General features: G+C 36.8%; 1 protein-coding gene across 2 annotated transcripts in view; it reads right to left on the reverse strand.

The window, feature by feature from the left end:
- HSD17B4 (hydroxysteroid 17-beta dehydrogenase 4) overlaps positions 1 to 24066 on the reverse strand; it is a 134279-nt gene that overhangs the window by 27731 nt on the left and 82482 nt on the right. The window contains exons 21-24 of one of the 2 annotated variants that reach the window (XM_061422988.1): positions 22509 to 22595; positions 21037 to 21175; positions 14989 to 15116; positions 6652 to 7063 (exon numbers count right to left, since the gene is read on the reverse strand). In XM_061422988.1, the coding sequence (XP_061278972.1) occupies positions 6974 to 7063; positions 14989 to 15116; positions 21037 to 21175; positions 22509 to 22595 (444 nt within the window). In that variant the 3' untranslated portion in view covers positions 6652 to 6973. Of the gene's footprint in view, positions 1 to 6651; positions 7064 to 14988; positions 15117 to 21036; positions 21176 to 22508; positions 22596 to 24066 lie in introns of those variants that run through there. The other variant, XM_061422987.1, reaches the window with a different exon arrangement.

Raw genomic sequence — 24066 nt, forward strand, 5'->3', positions numbered from 1 at the left:
GTATTCAAAAACCTCCCCCAAAAAATGTCCAGGACCAGACAGCTTCACAGTGAATTCTACCAAACACTCCAAGGAGAATTTATATCAATCCTTCTAAAACTTCTCCAAAATTAGAAGAGGAAGAAACTGTTCCAAACTCATTTTACAAAGCCAGCATAACCTTTATACTAAAACCAGACAAGAATGACGCTATAAAATTACAGATCTATATCACTGATAAACATAGATACAAAAATCCTCAACAAAATATTAGCAAACCAAATTCAACAATACATTAAAAGGATTACATACCTTGACTGAGTGGGATTTATCCCAGGCATTCAAGGATGGTTCAACATCTACAAATTAGTCTATGTGATACACCATACATCAGCAAAATGTATGGATAAAAATTGGATGATCATCTCAATAGATGCAGAAAAGCATGTGACAAAATTCAACATCCACTTATAATAATAACTCTCAACAAAGTAGATACAGAGGGATCATACCTCAATGTAATTAAGGCCATATATGACAAGTACAGAGCTAACATCATACACAACGGTAGAAAGCTGAAAGCTTTTCCTATAAGACTAGGGACAAGACAAGGAGGCCCACTCTTTCCACTTTTAATCAGCACAGTGTTAAATTAACCACAGTAATTAGGCAAGAAAATAAGTAAAAGTCATCCAATTTAGAAAGGAAGAAGTAAAACTGTCACTATTTGCAAAGGCTGTTGTTGTTGTCCAGTTGCTAAGTCATGTCTGACTCTTTGCAACCCCATGGACTGTAGCATGCCCAGCTCCTCTGTACTCCACTGTCTCCCAGAGAGAGTACTCCTGGAGTACTTAGCTACTGCTAAGTCACGTCAGTCGTGTCCGACTCTGTGAGACCCCATAGACGGCAGCCCACCAGGCTCCCATCCCTGGCATTCTCCAGGCAAGAATACTGGAGTGGGTTGCCATTTTCTTCTCCAACTATCTCCTGGAGTTAGGCTCAAATTTATGCCCATTGAGTCAGGGGTGCTAGCTAACTACTTCATTCTCTGCTGCCCCCTTCTCCTTTTGCCTTCAATGCCGAGGATATAATATTATATTTAGAAAAACCCTGAAGACTCTATACAAAAACATTAGAACTAATAAATGAATTCAGCAAGATAACAGAATACAGGATTAATATACAGAAATCTGTGCATTTCTTCACAGTAACAGTGAAATATCAGAAAGAGAAAGTAAAAACAAAAAAAATCACATTAAAAAAAAAATTCTATGAATAAACCTAACCAAGGTGGTGAAAAGACCTATATACCGAGAACTTAAAAACCACTGATAAAGGAAATTGAAGATGATACAAAGAAATTTCAAGATAATCCATGCTCTTGGAGTAGAAGAATTAATATTGTTAAAATGAATATACAACACAAAGCAATCTGCAGATTCACTGCGATCCCTTGCAAATTGTCCATGACATTTTCTTTACAGAGTTAGAACATATAATGCAAAAATATACATGGAATCACAAAAGACCAAGAATTGCCAAAGCAACCCTGAGGAAAAAAGAACAATGCTTGAGGAATAACCCTCCCAGACTTCAGATAATACTACAAAGCCACAGTAGTCAAAATGGCTGGTATTAGCACAAAAACAGATACACAGATCAATGGAACAGAACAGAAAGCCCAGAAATAAACCCACACACCTATGGTCGATTAATCTTCAACAAAAGAGGCAAGAATATACAATGGAGAAAAGACAGTCTCTTCAGCAAGCGGTGTTACAAAAGCTAGACAGATGCATGTAAATCAATGAAGTTAGAAACTCCCTCACACCATACACAAAAATCAGCTCAAAATAGCTTAAACGTTTAAATATAAGACACAAAACCACAGAACTCCTAGAAGAGAACACAGGCAAACATTCTCAGACATAAATCACAATGATATTTTCTTAGCTCAAACTCCCAGGGCAAAAGAAATAAAAGCAAAAATAAACAAGTGGAACCTAATCAAATTTATAAGCCTATGCACAGCAAAGGAAACCATAAACAAACAGCAAGACAACCTATGGACTGGAGAAAATATTTGCAAACAATGCAAACAACAAGGTTTAATTTCCAAAATATATAAATAGCTCATATAACAATATCAAAAAAACAAAAACAAACAATCCAATCCAAAAATAGAGAGAAGGCCTAGACATCTCTCCAAAGAAGAAATATAAACAGTCAATAAGCACATGAAATGATGCTCAACATCACTAATTACTAGAGAAATGAAAATCAAAATGGCAATGAGGTATCACTTCACACCAGTCAGCACGGTCAACATCAAAAAGTCTACAAATAATAAATTCTGGAGAGGGTGTGGAGAAAAGAGAACTCTCATCAACTATTGGAAGGTAAATTGGTGCAGCCACTATGGAAAACAGTATGGAGGTTCCTTTAAAAACTAAAAATAGAGTTGCCATATGATTGATAGGAAAGATGAAAACTCTAACTGGAAAAGACACATACACCCCAACATTCATCGCAGCACTATTTACAATAGCCAAGACAAGGCAGCAACCTAAATGACGATCAATAGATAAATGGATAAAGAAGCTGTGGAGCACACACACACAATGGGATACTACACAGTCATAGAAAAGAATGAAATATTGTCATTTGCAACAACATGGATGGACTCAGAGATTATCATACTAAGTGAAGTAAGACAGAGAAAGACAAACATTATATAATACCATTTACATGTAGAATCTAAAAAATACTACAAATCAGCTTATTTATAAAATAGAAATAGACTCACAGACACTTAAAATAAACTTATGGTTACCAAAGGAAGAAGGGGAGGGAGAGAGAAATTAGGAGTATGGGATTAACAGACACACACTAATATATACAGAATAGACAAACAACAAGGATTTACCATATAGCATAGGGATGGGGTTCCCAAGTGGTTCAGTGGTAAAGAATCCACCTGCCAATGCAGGAGATGCAGGTTTGATCCCTGGATAAGGAAGATCTCCTGGAGGAGGAAATAGCAATCCACACCAGTATTCTTATCTGCAAAATCCCATGGAAAGAAGAGCCTGGTGGGCTTGGTCCATGGGGTCAGAGTCAGACACAACTGAGCAACTGAGCACACACACAGGGAACTATAATCAATATCTTGTAAAAATCTATAAAGAAAAAGAATCTGAAGTTGTACACCTAAAACTAACTCAATGTTGTAAATCAGTTCAGTTCAGTCGCTTAGTCGTGTCCAACTCTTTGTGACCCCATGGACTGCAGCATGCCAGGCCTCCCTGTCCATCACCAACTCCCAGAGTTTACCCAAACTCATTTCCATTGAGTCGGTGATGCCATCCAACCATCTCATCCTTTGTTGTCCCCTTCTCCTCCTGCCCCCAATCTTTCCCAGAATCAGGGTCTTCTCAAATGACTCAGCTCTTTCCATCAGGTGGCCAAAGTATTGGAGTTTCAGCTTCAACATCAGTCCTTCCAATGAATACCCAGGACTGGTCTTTAGGATGGACTGGTTGGATCTCCTTGCTGTCCAGGGACTCTCAAGAGTCTTCTCCAACACCACAGTTCAAAAGCGTCAATTATTCGGCACTCAGCTTTCTTTATAGTCCAACTCTCACATCCATACATGACTACTGGAAAAACCACAGCCTTGACTAGTCAGACCTTTGTTGGCAAAGTAATGTCTCTGCTTTTTAATATGCTGTCTAGATTGGTGATAACTTTCGTTCCAAGGAGAAAGCATCTTTTTTTCATGGCTGCAGTCACCATCTGCAGTGATTATGGAGCCCAAAAAAATAAAGTCAGCCACTGTTTCCACTGTTTTCCCATCTATTTGCCATGAAGTGATGGGACCGGATGCCATGATCTTAGTTTTCTGAATGTTGAGCTTTAAGTCAACTTTTTCAGTCTCCTCTTTCACTTTCATCAAGAGGCTCTTTAATTCTTTTTCACTTTCTGCCATAAGGGTGGTGTCATCTGCATATTTGAGGTTATTGATATTTCTCCCAGCAATGTTGATTCCAGCTTGTGCTTTCTCCAGCCCAGCATTTCTCATGATGTACTCTGCCTATAAATTAAATAAGCAGGATGATAATATACAGCCTTGACGTACTCCTTTTCCTATTTGGAACCAGTCTGTTGTTCCATGTCCAGTTCTAACTGTTGCTTCCTGACTTGCAGACAAATTTCTCAAGAGGCAGGTCAGGTGGTCTGGTATTTCCATCTCTTTCAGAATTTTCCACAGTTTATTGTAATCCATGCAGTCAAAGGCTTTGGCATAGTCAATAAAGCAGAAATAGATGTTTTTCTGGAACTTTCTTGCTTTTTCGATGATCCAATGGATGTTGGCAATTTGATCTCTGGTTCCTCCGACTTTTCTAAAACCACCTTGAACATTTGTAAGTTCATGGTTCACATACTGTTGAAGCCTGGCTTGGAGAATTTTGAGCATTACTTAACTAGCGTGTGAGATGAGTGCAATTGTGCAGTAGTGTGAGCATTCTTTGGCATTGCCTTTCTTTGGGATTGGAATAAAAACTGACCATTTCCAGTCCTGTAGCCACTGCTGAATTTTCCAAATTTGCTGACATATTGAGTGCAGCACTTACACAGCATCATCTTTCAGGATTTGAAATAGCTCAACTGGAATTCCATCACCTCCACTAGCTTTGTTCCTAGTGATGCTTCCTAAGGCCCACTTAACTTCACATTCCAGGATGTCTGGCTCTAGGTCAGTGATCACACCATCGTGACTATCTGGGTCATGAAGATCTTTTTTGTACAGTTCTGTGTATTCTTGCCACCTCTTCTTAATATCTTCTGCTTCTGTTAGGTCCATACCATTTCTGTCCTTTATTGATCCTGTCTTTGCATGAAATGGTCTCTTGGCATCTTTAATTTTCTTCAAGAGATCTCTAGTCTTCCCATTCTATTGTTTTTCTCTATTTCTTTGCATTGATCACTGAGGAAGGCTTTCTTACCTCTCCTTGCTATTTTTGGTACTCTGCATTTAAATGGGTATATCTTTCCTCTTCTCCTTTGCTTTTCACTTTTCTTCTCATAGCAATTTGTAAGGCCTCCTCAGATAACCATTTTGCTTTTTTGCATTTCTTTTTCTTGGGGATGGTCTTGATCCATGTCTCCTGTACAATGTCATGAACCTCTGTCCATAGTTCATCAGGCACTCTCTCTATCAGATTTAGTCCCTTAAATCTATTTCTCACTTCCACTGTATAATCATAAGGGATTTGATTTAGGTCATACCTGAATGGTCTAGTGGTTTTCCCCACTTTCTTCAATTTAAGTCTGAATTTGGCAATAAGGAGCTCATGATCTGAGCCACAGTCAGCTCTTGGTCTTGTTTTTGCTGACTATATAGAGCTTCTCCATCTTTGGCTGCAAAGAATATAATCAATCTGATTTCAGCGTTGGCCATCTGGTGATGTCCATGTGTAGAGTCTTCTCTGGTGTTGGTGGAAGAGGGTGTTTGCTATGATCAGTGTGTTCTCTTGGCAAAACTCTATTAGCCTTTGTCCTGCTTCATTCTGTACTCCAAGGCCAAATTTGCCTGTTATTCCAGGTGTTTCTTGATTTCCTACTTTTGCATTCCAGTCCCCTATAATGAAAAGGACCTCTTTTTTGGGTGTTAGTTCTGAAAGGTTTTTAGGTATTCACAGAAACGTTGGACTTTAGCTTCTTCAGCATTACTGGTCAGGGCACAGACTTGGATTCCCATGATATTGAATGGTTTGCCTTGGAAATGAACATAGATCATTCTTCGTTTTTGAGATTGCATCCAAGTACTGCATTTTGGACTCTTTTGTTGACTATGATGGCTACTCCATTTCTTCTAAGGGATTCCTGCCCACAGTGGTAAATATAATGGTCATCTGAGTTAAATTCACCCATTCCAGTCCATTTTAGTTCACTGATTCCTAGAATATCTATGTTCACTCTTGCTATCTCCTGTTTGACCACTTCCAATTTGCCTTGATTCATGGACCTAACATTCCAGGTTCCTATGCAATCTTGCTGTTTATAGTATCAGACCTTGCTTCTAACACCAGTCACATCCACAACTGGGTGTTGTTTTTGCTTTGGCTCCATCCCTTCATTCTTTCTGGAGTTATTTCTCCACTGATCTCCAGTAGCATATTGGGCACCTACAGACCTGGGGAATTCATCTTTCACTGTCCTATCTTTTTGCCTTTTCATACTGTTCATGGGGTTCTCAAGGCAAGAATCCTGAAGTGGTTTGCAATTCCCTTCTCCAGTGAACCACATTTTGTCAGGACTCTCCACCATGACGTGTCCATCTTGGGTGGCCCTATACGGCATGGCTTAGTTTCATTTAGTTAGACAAGGCTGTGATCCATGTAATCAGATTGGCTAGTTTTCTGTGACTGCCCTCTGATGCCCTCTCTCAGAGCCTACCGTCTTACTGTTTTGTAAGTAGTTGATACTGTAAATCAACTACAGCTAAATTTTAAAGAAAATCTGGAAACACACAAAGACCTTTATCTTGCCTTAAAATGGAACTCTATTATAGCAAAGTATGTAAATGAGTACAATACGAAAATTCATGTTAAAATTGGGGTATCAGTAAATCAGAGAAGAGAAAATAATAAAATGTAAAAGACATCAAAGTAGCCTCTATTCATTTAATTTTCCTTACAACTTATAAATGCTATCACAATTCTAAAGAGATTGGACTTGGGTGAAAACTTTTTATTATGAAGACATTGGTCTAAGGACAGAAGGATAATCATGTGCCAGCTTACAATTTCTTGTAAAAATAATAACATGAAAAATTAGTAGAAAATAAAAATCTGAAAGTTATCTGGGTTCTGAAATGTTAAGCAGTTCTCCTTGTACCTTAATTTTGATCATTTTTGCTGGGCTATTTCTGCATATTTAGGCAAAGAGAGTATTTAATTTTTCTGTTTTAATTAATAACGTAGTACATCCTTCAGAGCTTGGCATAGTCTTTAAGAATCATCTGGAGCTTCTGGCTCAGCAAGATATTCCCTCTGGCCTTCAGTCTGCCACTAAAGACCGCCTGGAAAGGAGAAAGGGAAAGAGTACCAACCTTTGTTACATCACAGTTTCTATCTTTTTAAAAAGGATCATTGTTAAGACTGAATACAATTGAGTTAATAACTCCGGCCAACAAAGTCAACTTTCATCTAGCAATAACAATTTAATGATTATAGATAACACCCAATTTTTAGATATCTAATAAAAAATAACGATGCCTTGTACATTTTAGAAAACCATAGAATGGAAAGATCTGGTGCTTCTGCTTCAACCTATGCTACTGGGTTTAATCTATGTTCTTAAATGTGAATTGGAGACCATACGAATAAAAGGCTTTACTGTATTACTAACAATAAAAGCATTCAATTCAGAACTTTTAAAAATATATTTAAAATATTTATTATATCTTCATGAAACAGAAGTCCATATAGTGGCAAAATAAGATAGTCTAACAAAGTGGTACACAGATCCTAGGCTGTAGCATCAGAAGGCCTGGGTTAAAATCTAGGCTCTGCCACTAAACGGAAGGTGAGCTTGGATAAACAACTTAACCTCTCTGAGCTCTGGCCTCCTTATCTACAAAGAGTATTACAACAGCACCTAAATAGCAGCTTTGTTGTATGAGTTAAATGAAACAGTGTGTAAAGTTCTTTGCTTAGCAGCTGACATGGAAGTAGGTATGAAACTTATTATGACAAGTAAAAGGCCCGTCATGTTAAAACGCTAAGAGCTCCAGTTCTTTTCTGACCTGACAAAAGAAATTTGTGCAATTTCTCCTGTTCTACTCTGTTCAATTTCTGTTCAATTTCTACTGTTCTCTAACAGTAAAATAAAAATGATAAAACACATATAGCTTATTGAGAAAATAAGATATGGAACATGAAGTGAAAAGAAGTCTCTAGATTTTTAGCTAGATTGAAAAAAATAGTAATATCCATGTATACTTAACATTACAAAGCAGCCCCACAAATAAAATGTCACTTGAGAAGCACAGCCATCAACTTGAACTGGGCATACCAGCAAAAGAGATGCTCAGAAAGCTTAAAAACATGCTCAAGACCATACTGCCAGCAACAAATAGGCCAGGACTTGAATTTGGGTGCTCTCTGCTTAACAGTGTCTCCCGATCATTAACTAGCAGCAACTTAATCTCAGTACCAAATCCTCACCACCTGGAGGAAAAGCAAAAACTACTTAAACTTTTTATCCTAAAATTAATACAGGATAATTTCATTTAATCAGGATCAAGTGCTAAGCTTTGAAACTGGAGACTGGAATTTTAAAACTAAGACTGCTTTCACTGTGCAGCTACAGAAATGATGGTCTGCAACTCCTGCAGAGAGTCACTACTGAGACCTGCTTGCCAGGTGCTACAATCTGAGAGGGACTTAACAACCAATAAGAACACCTGTTTCCTTGAAGTAAGTACACCAATGTTTGGTGGTTGCTATCGAGTAGAAGAACTTTGTACATAAATCTCTGTTCCTATTTAATTCTTTTCTTAGGACAGGTTCCTAGAAGAAGAATGACTGAATCATGGCACTTAGATTTTCTTGACCATACTTCCATTATCATGGTTCTCAAACTTTGTTCCTCAGTGCACTAGGGCACTGCAGTGAACTCAAACACACTTTGGAGTATTTACATTTTTTGAAGGAAATACAGTGACATTGGTCAAAGACAACACAAAAAAAACTACTCTTGTTTAGATCTATTTAATAAACAGAACCATTAGGTATTTCTTTTGGCCTAGAAATGCCATACAAACTTTTATGCTGAACTGTAAGTTGCCATAAAAGAAGTCAGTGAAACTCTCACAGTGTTTTCCAGAAAGACTGTATCAAATTAATATTCCTTCTAGCTACATGTAAATTCTCTTATCCCAACCTTAATAACACTATTTTTCCAATCTTTGAAAATCTGAGGCAAAAATGACATGTTTAATTTGCATGTTTTAGACACTGGGGGAAAATTAGTAATTGTTCTCATGTATGTTAGTCATTTCTCTCTCTCATTAATTATTGGTTCATGTCTTTTGCTCATTTTTTTTACACTGAGGTGTTAGTGTTGCCCATAGTTTTTATAGGTTATTGACACCAGTATACTATGTACCATCATTTTTCCCCCCAGGTTTATGGAAGGTCTTATAGAGGGAGTCTGACAAGCAGAAGTTTTACATTTCTACACAGCCTAAACTACTATTATTGAGCTTATGTTCCTTATTTCTATCCTTGCTTTAATCTATTCAAGTGTTAACTGAGAATCTAAAATACCCTAGACAATATTTTATGCTAGAAAAGAGACATCTCTCCCTGTTCTCAGGGTGCTAACATTACAATAGGGAAGTCAAAAAACAAAATGTGAACAAGTAACTAAAGACTTATAAATGCTATTAAGGAGGTTATGAAAAATTATAACAGGAGGGAACTACTCTGGATAAAACAAAGCTAGCCCCACAAAAAGATAGGGATTGAAATTCCAGAAAAAGCAAATAAATAGACATTGAAGGAATAAAAATTGATGGGAAGGAACTAAGAGAAAGGCAATATAAACTGATTTAGTATAAGTGATGCGGCAAGCAGCGTAGGATGAGGCTCGGAAGACAAGCAAGGGAAGCGTCACAAACAATATGATAACAGGTAGTTTAGATTTTATCTAAGTGCAAAAGAAAATCTTGGAGGTTTTTATCAGGTGGAATAACCGATAATCTGATTTCATTCTTAAGAAATTATTCTGGCTCCCGTGTGAACAGATTGGTGGAAAGGCAAGACTAAGTATAGTAAGATCAGTAAGGAAGCCAGGTGAGAGATGATGGAAACTTGGGTCATGATGATATTCCTAGTGATGAAGAGAAGAAAATGAATACTAAAGATACATTTTTGAGAAATAACAAACAGGATTAAGGATAGTAAGGATACAAAGGTAAAGAAACAAGCCAAGACAATTCTTATATTATTGAGCATACTAATTTCAGGAGACAGATAATTGTGCCATTTCCTGAAAAAAGACTTGGGGGAGAAAATTAAATCACAAGTTCTAAATGGGGCATAATAAAGTGTCCCATTGGAGATGCAAGTAGAGAGCTGGTTATATCACTATGGAACTCAGAGAAGATGACTGAGTGAGACAATTAAATCTGCAAGATGACAACATACAGATGGCTCTAAATACCACAGGATAGATGGACTCATTTAAGAAGAGTATTATTTAGAGAAGAGTCCTGAAATGAGCTCTCAAAAATACCAAAACCCAATGGCTGGGGGTAAAAAAAGACGACACCACAGGAGATTAAGAATAGCCAAAGGTGGAAAAAGCAAAATACGAGAATAAGGTGTCATAAAAGGCAATGGATGAAATTATTTCAAAAAATTGGTGGTTAACTGAGTTAAATGCTACTAAAAGGCTGACAAAGACCTAGACAGAGAAATATTCACTGGATTTAGGAGTTTTATGGTGTCATGTCTTATGTTTAAGTCTTCAAGTCCTTTTGAGTTTATTTTTCACCTTTTTTTTTAAATGTAGCCACTATATAATTTTTGATTTCATATGTGGCTCACATTATTATATGGAGTTTCACCTCTTGGCTCAGACAGTAAAGGAATATGCCTGCAATGCAGGAGACCCAGGTTCAATCCCTGAGTCAGGAAGATCTCCTGAAGAAGGGAATGCCTACCTACTCCAGTATTCTTGCCTGGAGAATCCCATGGTTTCAGTTACATATGTAGTTCACATTGTATGTTTAACATGTGTCTAATATTAAAACCAGGACAGCACTAGTTTAGACAATTCTTTTGTGAAAAGGAAAAAGATTTGATATGGCATGCTGGATGGGGATTGCTTTAAGATCTGTGTTAGCTTGCCTCTGTGCTGTAGGATACTTACATCATGAAATGAGAGAGAATGATGTAGAAAAAAGCGGAAGGAGAGCAACAATGACTTTTAAGTAGATACCTGGATGAGAAATGAAAACGTCTTTGACAGAAAGAGGGAGACTTCCTTCAACGCAATATAAGGAGATCGATGCAGATGCTGATGGGATTCTCTGACGGCTCAGATTGGTGAAGAATCCGCCTGCGATGTGGGAGACCCAGGTTTGATCCCTGGATCGGGAAGATCCCCTGGAGAAGGGATGGCTACCCACTCCAGTATACTTGCCTGGAGAATTCCATGGACAGAAGAGCCTGGCAGGCTATAGTTCATGGGGTCACAAAGAGTCAGATACGACTGAGCAACTAATACACACACATATAGATGCCAATAGAACAGATCTGGTGATAGGAAGGTAAATATTTTCATCTGAGGTCTTTCTTTTTTTCCCCAAAGCAGCATGAAGAAAGGTCAGCAGCTGAAGACAAATATGAAAAACACATCTCAGACAACAGGAATGGAAGCTTAGTGGAAAATCATGGTAAGATTGCTGCTGCTGCTAAGTCGCTTCAGTCGTGTCCAACTCTGTGTGACCCCATAAATAGCAGCCTACCAGGCTCCGCCGTCCCTGGGATTCTCCAGCCAAGAACACTGGATTGGGTTGCCATTTCCTTCTCCAATGCATGAAAGTGAAAAGGGAAAGTGAAGTCGCTCAGTCATGTCTGACTCAACGACCCCATGGACTGCAGCCTACCAGGCTCCTCCATGCATGGGATTTTCCAGGCAAGAGTACTGGAGTGGGGTGCCATTGCCTTCTCCGCTGGTAAGATTGCTAGACAGTGCTTAAAGACTATTTGAGATTTGTAGTCAAAATTTGGGGCTTCCCTGATGGCTCAGTGATAAAGAACCCACTGGCTAATGCAGGAGACTCAGGTCCAATTCCTGGGTCATGAAGATTCCCTTGGGAGAAGGAAATGGCAACCCACTCCAGTATTCTTGCCTGGACAATCCCATGGACAAAGGAACCTGGTGGGTTACAGTCCATGGAGGACTGTAGGAGTCACAAAGGAGTTGGACATGGCTTAGCAAATAAACAACAAAAATCAAAATTTTAAAGGGAATTCAACTTGTCTAGTTGTACGGTTTTTCTCCTAACTCCTTCATCAATTCTGGTACAGATAGAAAGATGGCAGAGAGTAGAGTTAAAATAGGGTGGAATTTTCCACGCAAGTAAGATGAGAGATATACAGGGAGATGTATTTTCAAGGGAGATATTATGATGGACCACAAAATCTAAGCTGAACAAGAAGAGACGAAAAGACAGAAGGGCGTTGACGGACAGAAAGTGGTGGTGTCAACAAACTGGAGGCCTCTGAAGTACAACAGCAGTAGTAAGACTCACAAAACAAAAAACAAGCAAGGGATGGTATTGGAAAATGGTGATGTTTTGAAACAGATATTGGAATTTGTACGTTTTATGCTTCCAATAAAGACAAAAGCTGACACAGAATGGACTGAAAGATAATTTGAAACAGTATCAATAAACTAAGAGTCATCTGGTTAGAGAAGTCATTTTTATGAATGCTGAAGGAAGCCACCAAGGTTGACAAGAGTTGGTGCAGAGAGAGACTGTAGACTAGGATATAAGGTGTTTGACGGCTGAAGAACAGGGGTGACGGCACCAAGGTGGGGCAGAACACAGTTGAGCCAAATGAGTTCAGAAAACCTCTAGTATTAATTAGAACGTCTATAAAGACTAGGTCTTTGAGAATAATAAGCAGCTAGGTTTTTATCAAGTTTTGCCTCTGCTTTAATTTTTTCACATTTAATTCCATCCTGTCTGATATTGACAGAATGGTGCACAGAATGACATGAAGCATTGTCGTTTACTATCCAATTTCCCAGTATCTCTCACCCCCAAACACCTGATGTTCCTAATGATTATATAAATGTTACATAAAGGGCTTCCCTGATGGCTCAGATGGTAAAGCGTCTGCCCACAATGCGGGAGACCTGGGTTCGATTCCTGGGTCGGGAAGATCTCTTGGAGAAGGAAATGGCAATACAACTTGATAAAAACCTAGCTGCTTATTATTCTCAAAAACCTAGGCTTTATAGACGTTCTAATTAATACTAGAGATTTTCTGAACTCAATGATTATATAAATGTTACATAAAGGTTTCCCTAAATCCTACATTTAATCCTTTAAAGGCATCTCAAGTATATCTTACAAAAGAACTCTTAATTACTCACTCAGCAGCCATAATGACCTTTAAAAATCAGATGTCAATCCAGAGCTCAACAGCTTCCTATCACATAAAAAATCTAAACTCCTCACCAACATCTACAAGGTCCAGTATGATTAACCCATGCCTACTTCTCCCTCTTCCCCTCTTGTCTCTCTCCCCACTGCTCATTTTGTGGGCCTCCTCACAGTTATTATATCCAATAAGCAGAGCCACTGGTGCCTCCAGCCTTTGCACTGGTTGTTTCTTTAGCTTTATGGTTCATTCCCTCCTCCTCGCTTTGTTCAGGTCTCTATCGAGTCTTTTTGGACAACCCTATCTAAACAGTGCCTCCATCCTGTCACACTCGAATCCAGGGGTTGGCAAACTACAGCCCAAAGGCCAAAACCAGTCTGTTGCCTGTTTTCGTTCATAAACAAATTTGATTGGAACTCAGCCCCATCCATTGGTATATATATATTATCCATGGCTACTTTAACTCTACAAATGGCAGAACCAAGTAGGTTCAACAGAGACCATCTGACCTGCAAAGCTTAGAATATTTACAATGGGACCCTTTACAGAAAAAGTTTGCCAACCACTACTGTCACCCGTAACTCTGACTTATTTTTCTCCATATTTGAAATTATATTTCCTTTCCATTTCCCTCTAGAACGAAGCTCTGCCCAGAAGGGGCACTGTCTTGTTTGGCCACATCAAGCACCCAAATAAAAGGAGGTACTAAATACATTCCTGGGAAAGAATTAACTGGGAGCTCACACAGTACCTGGCATTACAGTAAGCTCTTCATGCATATTAGCGGATTTACTTATCATCCATTTAGTTATTTTGGATTATCATTATTCATTTTACAATGAGAAAATTAAGGTTTAGAGAGTAGATATAAGAGCTAAGATTGAAACTCAGGTTTATTGATGCCAAAAGAATGTATTTTTAACCACGATACAACTTTATAATTCTTTTTAAATTAGTCTATCCAGGGAAATTGAACATTTTATCCTTTATTCAAATTGTTCTATAACTTGTAAAGTTGTATTGTTTTCTGCAAATAAGCACTGTGCTTTTCTTGTTTTGATAGTCATTGGTACTTGGAAGTTTGGCAGATATTATAAACAAATTTTTAAAATTATATCTTCTAGTTGGTGTTGCGGCTATGTGAAAGCTATTTTTAAATAATTACTGTACATTCAACCATTTGAACTCCTCTGATCTAAGAATAATCTGATCTTCTTGGGATTTCTAGCTACATAATCATGATTCAAAAATTAAAAAATTTCCTCCTCCCTTCTAGTTGCTATATCAGTTACTTTAATTTTGTGTGTCTGTGGATTACCCAGAGGTTTCAGAACAATATTAACTTATAATGGTTAGTGAAGGTACTCTTGTTTTAATCATGATTTTCTACTGAAATGTCTCTAAATGTTTTATTCTCAAGAAGATACTGGCTATTATGTTCCTTCTTTCTATTTCCAGTTTACCGTGATGATTAAGACAAGTTCTTAATCTTATATATCAGGGAAGAATGTATAATTTTATGAAATATCATATGGTTTTTCACCTCTGAACTAATGACAATAAATTAAAAGGTCTAGATATGAGTTTTATATTGTTTATCTGCTGAAGAAGAGTTTCACTCAAAACTTTATTTTTAACAAGTTATTGGCTGAAAAACTCCATTAGAAAAATACATGATCTGTCAACTTGAATACTGCTATCAACTCTGTCTTTCTTCAGAAATCTGTCTTATAAATTAGAATTTTGGAGTCAGCCAAAAACTGCAACTGTCAAATAGGAAGCAATAATGACAAATAAATAAACATTTTAAGAACTTTACCTTCTGAGGATCAAGCTTGCCCAAGACTACTTCCATGAAATCTTCATCTGAAAGTGTGATGGTTACATCAGCAGAGCCTTTTGCAGGGCCTTGATACACTTTTCCAGAACCAGTTTTCAGGTCAATAGCTGGGAAAAATAGGAAGAAACCAATATCAATATTTTTATCTTTACAACATAAGAATAAAATGAACCATATAAATGCAGACATTTTTAATAGTTTCAGAGTTACTGTGGTGTTTATTCTACATTATATATTACATATCACTTAGAAAAAAAATTTTAAATCCTTTATTTTTTGAGATGTTCTTTTTATAAAGAATATGGTTTTCAAAAGAATCAAATCAATAATGGTTTTTCTTCATTGAAGAAGTTTACACAATAGAGAGATTTGAAAAGTGAATCAATGTAGAATAATATAATGAAGTTAAGAGGTTGGAAGTTATATGGTTAAGGTCTTTAGATTCAAATAAAGATTCTACAGTCAACAAAGGAAGAAAGTGAATTTTAAAACAATTGCATATTGGTTGGGGTAGGGGAAGGGAATGCACACTCATCACTTTTCAATAACTTGGATTCATTAAAGGTTCTGCCATATGAATTAAATGATAGTAAAATTAAAATTTTTAAAGTATTTCAATTAGTCATTTACTTATAAAATGCTTATTGCCCTAACTGTTGTGAATAAAGGTTAAAATTAAAATCTTTTCCCTTAACTGTTTTGGACAGCAGGATTAAGTGTCCCAGAAACAGGCTGGGTAACTGGAAAAGCTATTAAAAGTTTACCTCCTTCATTGCTCTCTATATAGCACAGAGCTTTAAGTTAAAGTTACATTTTAGAAAGTTTTCATTGTCATACACGTGACCGAGACCACTCATCCAGAAAGGCCAATTCCACTCATCCTGCTTTAGCCTCTTCAATGTGCTTTCTCTTCTATTGCAAAGAAGCTATGATCACATCACTCTCCCTAAGAGTGTGTAGGGAACTCCCAACTTAGGATCAAGAAAAGACATACACATGTAAGAAAAATTATATAGACTGGTTAGCCAAGTTCTGCTGCAAAGACAGAATTAAATCACTCCCACTGTCCATAGAAGAGAATTTTGCCAACTAAACTAAACTAAAAAAAGAAAATAACATGACTACTGACGGTTACCTTGGGGAGGAGAAAGAGTCTAAGAAGGGGAACTTTTTGCTTTGCTTCATTCACTCACTTCATTGTTTAGTTTCTTCTATGGTCTCAGACAATATGCAAAATACTAGGACTAAGACGTGAAGAACAAAGGCTCTGTTCTTCCTGGCACATACATATTACAAACATGTTTTTCTGTATTATTTGTGTAGTTAAAAACAAAAGTAGAATAAGAGAAGGAGGAAGGCAGGCAAGGAAGGAGCAGGGAGAGAATAATGGGAGGGGTCAGAGGGTAGAAAGGAAAGACTAAAGAAAAGCAAACCTCTGACATTCAACAGATACTGTTTTAATTCTTCACAAGTGAGTCTAAGGCCCACTGTGTGCACTAGTCTTGCTCAGGAATAAAACTGGACTGATACAATCTTAATACTTCAGTGTGGAGTAAGTCTCTTAGCTGATGAAAGCCCTTCTAATGAAGTGCTATCTACATGCCCTCTCACTCACTCGGTTTTACTTGCTGCTTCACAGCCAGATTCTTATAAAGCAATAGAACTTTTTTCTGTGGAAAGCTAATAACTAGTGCTGATAAGCAAAAAGAGGGCTAAAAAGGGGAAAGTTCCTAGCAAGAAGACTAGCATCTGTCAGACCACCTCAGCCCAGCAAGGCAGAGAGCACAGTGTCCTCGCTCAGGCAGCCTTCCAGCTCCTATGTGACCAAGCATGACAGGCCTCAGAGGACGTGACCAAGCATGACAGGCCTCAGAGGGGCCTAACCTTGAAAGACACAACGAAGATGCCTCCTACTCCGCAGCCCAAACCAAGCCTGATGCCAGAACTCTCTTCATTCTCTTTAGACTCACGCTAACTTGGTTGTTAAAAATCCCGACACAGACACACCTCTGCCCAGAGATTCACTGTTGGTGTTGTCTGGATGGCAAGATACAGGAAGGAGCAGGGAAGATGGGCACAGTCCAGGATCTCGAGGTTGGAATGCATCTTTCAGGCCACTGAGCCCAACCCCTTGGCTCCTAGACTTGCTCAAGGGTAGTCACTCTGTGTAAACCCAGTTCCACAGGTGAACAAAGTAGCTGAGCTTGTTCTCTCTAAACAGGTTTGCGTCTGCCATAATATGAACAAGGCTGGGACAAGTCAAATGTTTAGAAAAACAGTTTAAAAACAGCTTGCAAAAAAAAAAATTAGGTATTCCCTAAGTCAAGATATTTAGTCACCTATTTTATGTCTTTAAGCACCAAGATGCAAAAAAGAGATGCCAACGTGGAATCACCTTCTCAAAAACATCATAAGCCAAAAATCTTAGGTACTTTCTACTGCTGCCAGCTCTGATTTAGCTCAGTGACACAGACTGCGAGAAAACAATTAGAATTGAAAAAAGATACACACAGCTTAGAATCAAATCAAAGACAGACAGATAACCAAAGAGAATAATGAACACATTCAGAGAAAGCTTCAAGATCCAATTTGATTGTTAGCTTTGATAAATTAGGACCTGAAGAAGATACAGTAAAACAAACAAAAGCCACAGGCATCAATTATAAGTAAGTATTAATAGGATTCAAATATTCCCATTTTGGGGTGGGAAATATAAGAAAAAACCCTTTGCCTAGGTTAATAAAAGGCAATTACTAAATGTAAGCACATTTGCTAATACTGTCTACAAGGCAAGTGACACCAAGATAAAGTGAAAATATTAGTTGGTATTGACACTATATTTAAGAAAATTATCCTATTTGTCAGAATGAATTGCTTGTATATTTTATAAATCTCTACACAGTTCTATTCTGCCAACTGTGAGACACACAATTCCAGCAACTTTTCTCACTCATCTCATTCCTTTCCATGACCAGTATCTTCAAAAATTCTGTGCTTTATATTTATAACTCAACTTGTAATACAGTTTCATCTATAGGGAAAAGATAGAATTCCGTCATAGATAGATAGAACGAAGGACAGAACGAAGAAAGAAAGGCAAGTGCTGATACCTACATTTCCCTGTTAATCGATAAAGATTTTTAGAAAAAAAATAGACAGTGAAATTTGGGGAACTAAATACATATTACATGTTTGGCTTCCTTTATCCCCTTCTAAATTAACTTCCTATAAGCACAAATGTCTTCCAGAAGGAAAAACACCAAAAATGTTAACTGTGAGTAGTGGGATTATACATCAGTATTTCCCACTTTATACTTATATATACCAAAATTTATATAATGAAAATACAGTCCCTAAAAGGAATAGCAATTGTCATATTAAAAAGAAACTTGTATGAAACCAAAATCAATTGAACAAAACTTCAAAATGTTTTCTAGGAATATATAATAGAAGATGGTCTCAAAAAGTTTCAGTTGATTTAGAGATACATCTTTAATTTTTTGGTTTTAACATTTACAGTGATCTTTAGTTGTAATAAGGAATAAAACAGTCTGATTTACAGGGTACTTAAACAGGCACTCTAAAACAGTAATCTTAGAATAAAAACAATAAAAATCTACAAAATAGTAGTTTCTACTGTGCAAGTAAAATCCTAAAGATTTTTTCCTTAAAAAAAAAGTCTGTATAGACACATTATCTGCATTATATGTAGTGTACAAATAATGAATGAAGATGATTCATACCATCAGCTGTGGGACTTGCAGAAGCACAGCCTACAATCCTTACTTTCAGGTATCACCACAGTATACTACTATGAGTATAGTATTATACTCATAGTAGTATACTATGAGAAGGATTACAGCCAGGCTTGAGATGGGCCTGAAAGTATATGGTCCTAGAGTATAAATAAGCCAGTCACAGGCCACTTTATGGAGCCCCTCAGCATTCCAGGGGCTCCTTAGTCCATCTGAACTACATGAGATCTCACTGTAATAGTTCACAATTATGAAGGAAGGGGACAATCCTTGAGCTAAAAACTATTCTGAATGCTCCCCATACCACATTAGTAGATAGATGCTTGACCACAAATAAAAGGATCCTGTCTCTTGGGACTTCAAGACCAAAAAACATGAAAATCCAAAAATTTTCAGTGAACTTTCACTGAGATACCGTATTTCTCCAGCATCTCTAGAGATTAGAATATTCTATAAAATAAACATATAGTTAGAATATAAAGAAAGAATGCTCTACAGATCAAAGTAAGGCTAGAATACTCTATAATATAAAGGTAAAGAAACGATGGTGAAGTTCATTAACAGCATGTTTCATGATTCAAAATATGAATGGCTGTCAGCTATGGAATGAATGTTAGTATCCTTCCAAAATTCATATGTTGAAGCCCTAATCTCCAAACAATGATGGTGTTTAGAAACAGAGCTCTTTGGAGGTGATTAGGTTTAGATGAGGTCATGAGAGAACAGCCTCCATAATGGGATTAGTGTCTCTCTCTAAGAAGAGACACGAGAGAGATGATCTTTCTCTCTGCCTTGTGGAGAAACAGTAGGAAGGAAGCCATCTGCAAACCAGGAGGAGGGGTCTCACCAGAACCCAACCCTGCTGGATCCCTCACACTGGACCTTCCAGCCTCCTCACTACGAGAAAATAAGTTTCTGCTCTTTAACCTACCCAGTCGACAGTATATTTGTTACAGCATCCTGAACTAAGATACTCTCATTGTTAGAAGCAATGGCTTCTCAGTCTGTATGATTGATGATGAGAAAGAGAATGGATGTATACTCACTTCACTGTCCTTTCACCTATAGAGGAACACAGTAAAATCTGAAAAAGTTACGCATTTTTCTGTCATGACATACAGACACTGGATACTTAAAAACGTGTTAACAGATCTGGCTGACTAGCAAAGTGAGTCCACAAAAGTATTAGTGCTTTTATTATGTGGACATAAAAAAAGAGAAAATTTTCTAATCTAGAAAAAAATTTTACTCATCTTTAGTAATTTCATCTTACCTTCCCCAACTTTAAGAATTAAATTAAAATTGGACCCTGCAGTCTCCTAATAGGCCACAGAACAGAAAAGTTTGTGCCGTGATTAAGAATGTAGTTACACAACAGATACGAAAGATATGGTAAAAAAAATTTCTTCTCACTTTCTCTTTTTATCACCTGATTTTTCTTTCTTCATAAAACGGTAGTAAGGTTCTTTTGGAGCTCCATGTAAGTGAATGGAAGCATGACTGCTTTCTCTCTGCAGCTACTTGGCTTATATTGGATACCTTGCCAGGTTGCTAATGGCACTCTGATAGATAACTTTCTTAGATTAAATAAAATTAGTACCTTTGATTGCCAGTTTTATACACTGAGAAAATAATTATGATTTTATACTGATAATTAAGGTGGTAATCCAAAATGTTAATTCTGGGGGGAGGAAGAAAAATGATTTTAAAGCTGTTAAAATATAATGATAATTACTCAAGACTTAAAAATATTTCATTTAACTTGATGTACTTTCTTTATGTTTAAAAGGAATCTGAAGATTAAAGAAGCATACAGCTAAGGCAACTGTTTAAAGTACTAATTTCAGGTGCTACAATGAAATCTTCAAAACAGATTATTTTCATTTTAATTAATTCTTTTCATCTCTAAAAAACATACATGTCTGAGGGCCATAAAACCCATGGGACGTGAAAGTCGCTCAGTCATGTCTGACTGTTTGCAACCCCATGGAATTCTCCAGGACAGAATACTGGAGTGGGTAGCCTTTCCCTTTTCCAGGGGATCTTCCCAACCCAGGGATCAAACCCAGGTTTCCTGCATTGCAGGCAGATTCTTTACCAGCTAAGCTACAAGGGAAGCCCATGAAACCTGTTATTTCCCATTAAAAAAAAAAACCTTACTGAAGAAGGTAAGATTTACCTACCTTCAAAGAGACAGGCTTTAGTTATAACAAGGATACTTTATTCCTATTGACTAAGAGTTATCTTAGAATATTATAAGGACAGGACTTACTCCACTTGGCTGCAGTATTTTCACCTTTAGTGATATGCCACTCAAACACAGCACGGACTTTCTTGACCACCTCTTCCCCAATACCCTGAAGGCGGCGACCTATTTCTTCAAACACAAGGGTACTCTGAAGCCCCGCACCCTAGCAAAAACAGAAAAGATAATCATTTCATTTTAAAAGATATGTAAAAATGACTCAAGGGGAAAAACTATCACAAAATCAATGTGCAATAAGGTAATTTTTTTAAAAACCTGCACATAAATAAGGCAAACTAGTTTTTGTTACCCTAGTCTTCTTTCACACCTTTCTATTTATTTATGTTATCCAGAACCTCAATCCCCTTAATAAAAGAATTTTACTTTTATCAGAATTCATAAATAATATTTTACAAGTAGACTAGGAACTAACTTAACAACTTATATCCTAATAGACTTCAGCAGGAAGATACTGGACAAATTAATCGACTTCTGTGATCTCATTTCTTCATTTGTAAAATGAGACTAAATTACATGAAACTTGAATTTCTTTCTAGCTCTAAAATTTCTTACGTTTTTGATCTTAGATTCTTTTTAAAGAAATTTTAATTTTCATTCAGTTATGTGATAATATGACTAATGAAACACAAATATCATGGATTTGAAAACTTCAACATTACAAAGTTAATATTCTGGAGACAGAATATAAATATTTTTATTAATTCAGCATGTTAATAGACAGTAATACAAATGTTTTAATAAATAATATATATGCTATTGCTTTTATATATGCACTGAACGCTTTATACACATTTTTAAATCAAGAAAAAGGTACAAAATATTTAACTTTTTAACCTTTCTCCAAAATACTATTTACTTAAGATTTCTTATTAAACAAGTGATTTATTTACTCTCAAACTAGAAAATCAATTATATTCTCTTAAAAGATACCCTAGTATCACCACAAAAAAAGTTTTTTAGAAATTTGTCATTTTCAAAATATTCCTTTTCTTCCAAGCAGTTTTGAATTAACGGTCTCTAGTTCAAGAATTAAGAATCTTTCATAGCTCTGAATTTTCTAAAGTAGACTGAACACTCTTAAAGTAATCTCAACTGAAATTCATAAATCAGGCTATAACTTGGATGCTGTGCTGTGCTCAGTCCTGTCAGACTCTTTGTGACCCCATGGACTTTAGCCCTCCAGACTCCTCTGTCCATGAGGATTCTCTAGGCAAGAATACTGGAGTGGGTTGCCATGCCCTCCTCCAATGGATCTTCCCAACCCAAGGGGTCGAACCCAGCTGTCCTGCACTGGAGGCGGATTCTTTCTGTCTGAGCCACCAGGGAAGCCCAAGAATACTGGAGTGGGTAGCCTATCCCTTCTCCAGGCATCTTCCTACCCTGGAATCAAACCAGGGCCTCCTGCATTGCAGGCGGATTCTTTACCAGCTGAGCTACCAGAGAAGGCCATGACTTGGATATTAGTGGTTATAACCTACCTCAGATGGTGTCTTAGCTGAAATAGCAGACGCTGGTACAAGATCCACATATGCATTTGAAATGACGATGCCTCCAGTTTCTTGGACCTTATAAAGGGTTTGGGGATTGGGGGGGTAAAAACAGCTCACTCTGATGAGGCCAATGAAAATGAAATTTTATTGTGAAATGCTATAAAGTCTTTTAAAAGAAATTTACATTTTTCTTCATATGAAAGAGAAAATTATCCAAATTAAATAGTTCATAAATTAAATGTCAACAGGAATAAACATGAAAGCTCACTGACTTATTAAAACTGTAATTAACCCTAACCATAGAATCTACTGAAGCCTTTCTCAAAAATACTTACGACCAGGTCCCATCTCCAAAGATTCCAATTTAAATGGTCTGAGGTAGAGTCTGAGCATTGGTATTTGGAGGATTTATTTTGCAATATAAGTATGTCTAGTGGGGAGCCAGGATGAGAATTGCTTAATTCTTATAAATAGTAAAAGGCATGGCACATAATCCACATGAGGCAGGGTACTCAAAGTGTATTTGTTTGGTTAATATACAACAAAACTGGGTAGAAACAGACCTTCTATTTAGAAACTATACACAGTACAAAGTAAACACTTGAATAGCCTTTTTTCAGAATATTCATTAAAAGAACTCAAATTCTAATTCCTAATATGGCACCTAAAATTATTCCAATAGTATTCTTTTATAAAATTATGGTACTGCTACGAATGTATAGGATAATGTCTAAAACTTAAGGTAGCACTTATTAAAACTGATTTTTAACAATCAGAAAGATCATTCTCCCCTATTTTCCATTATACTTCAGAAAAATAGATCTTTCAAACAATTTCTTCATTTTATTTCAAATTATATATAGTGGAAAGCATGAAAGGAAACAATTTATGGAAAAAATGCACTTTAGAAAATTACTCTATTGTAACTAAGGAAGGGAAAGGATTCCCACAAATAGCTAATAGAAAAAGAATACCTCTATAATCACTGGGGGAAAAAATAGCAAATATACTGAATAGATAAGAAGATGTGCTTAGAATTTATTAAAATGACAAGAATGTGTTATATTTAAACATTAAACTACTACTCAACTCTTTAAGTTTTTATCTATATAAATTATTTCTATATTGTTCATCATGAGAAAATAGAGCCCATAATTGTTTTCATGGTCCTTAATTCTTTTAGGGTTCATAATTTTATTCAAAAAATAAACTTACATGAAATAGTTAGAAAATAAGAGGGTTCTGGAATATGTGGTACAAACATTTATTCCAAGGGGATTTCAGAGGAAAGCCAGGATGTGTGTTTGTATGAATGGGGGAAAGGGGAGTGGTAAGGGAATGCCTCTGAGGACAAGGCAGAGCTTCAACTGATGCTGAAAAGACAAAGGAAATTTGAAAAGTGAAATAAACAGTGTGCATAAGTGAATCAGGAAAATGACACTGAGAGCAGCAGGAAGTAATAAGCAGTAAGGCAGCCATACAAAGAACAGTTCTGGAAAGGTATTTATGTATGAAAGAAATCATGGTACAGTTTTAAAGAAAAAAT

This window comes from Bos javanicus, chromosome 7 (genome assembly GCF_032452875.1).
Source record: "Bos javanicus breed banteng chromosome 7, ARS-OSU_banteng_1.0, whole genome shotgun sequence".
NCBI classification, from domain to species: domain Eukaryota; kingdom Metazoa; phylum Chordata; class Mammalia; order Artiodactyla; family Bovidae; genus Bos; species Bos javanicus.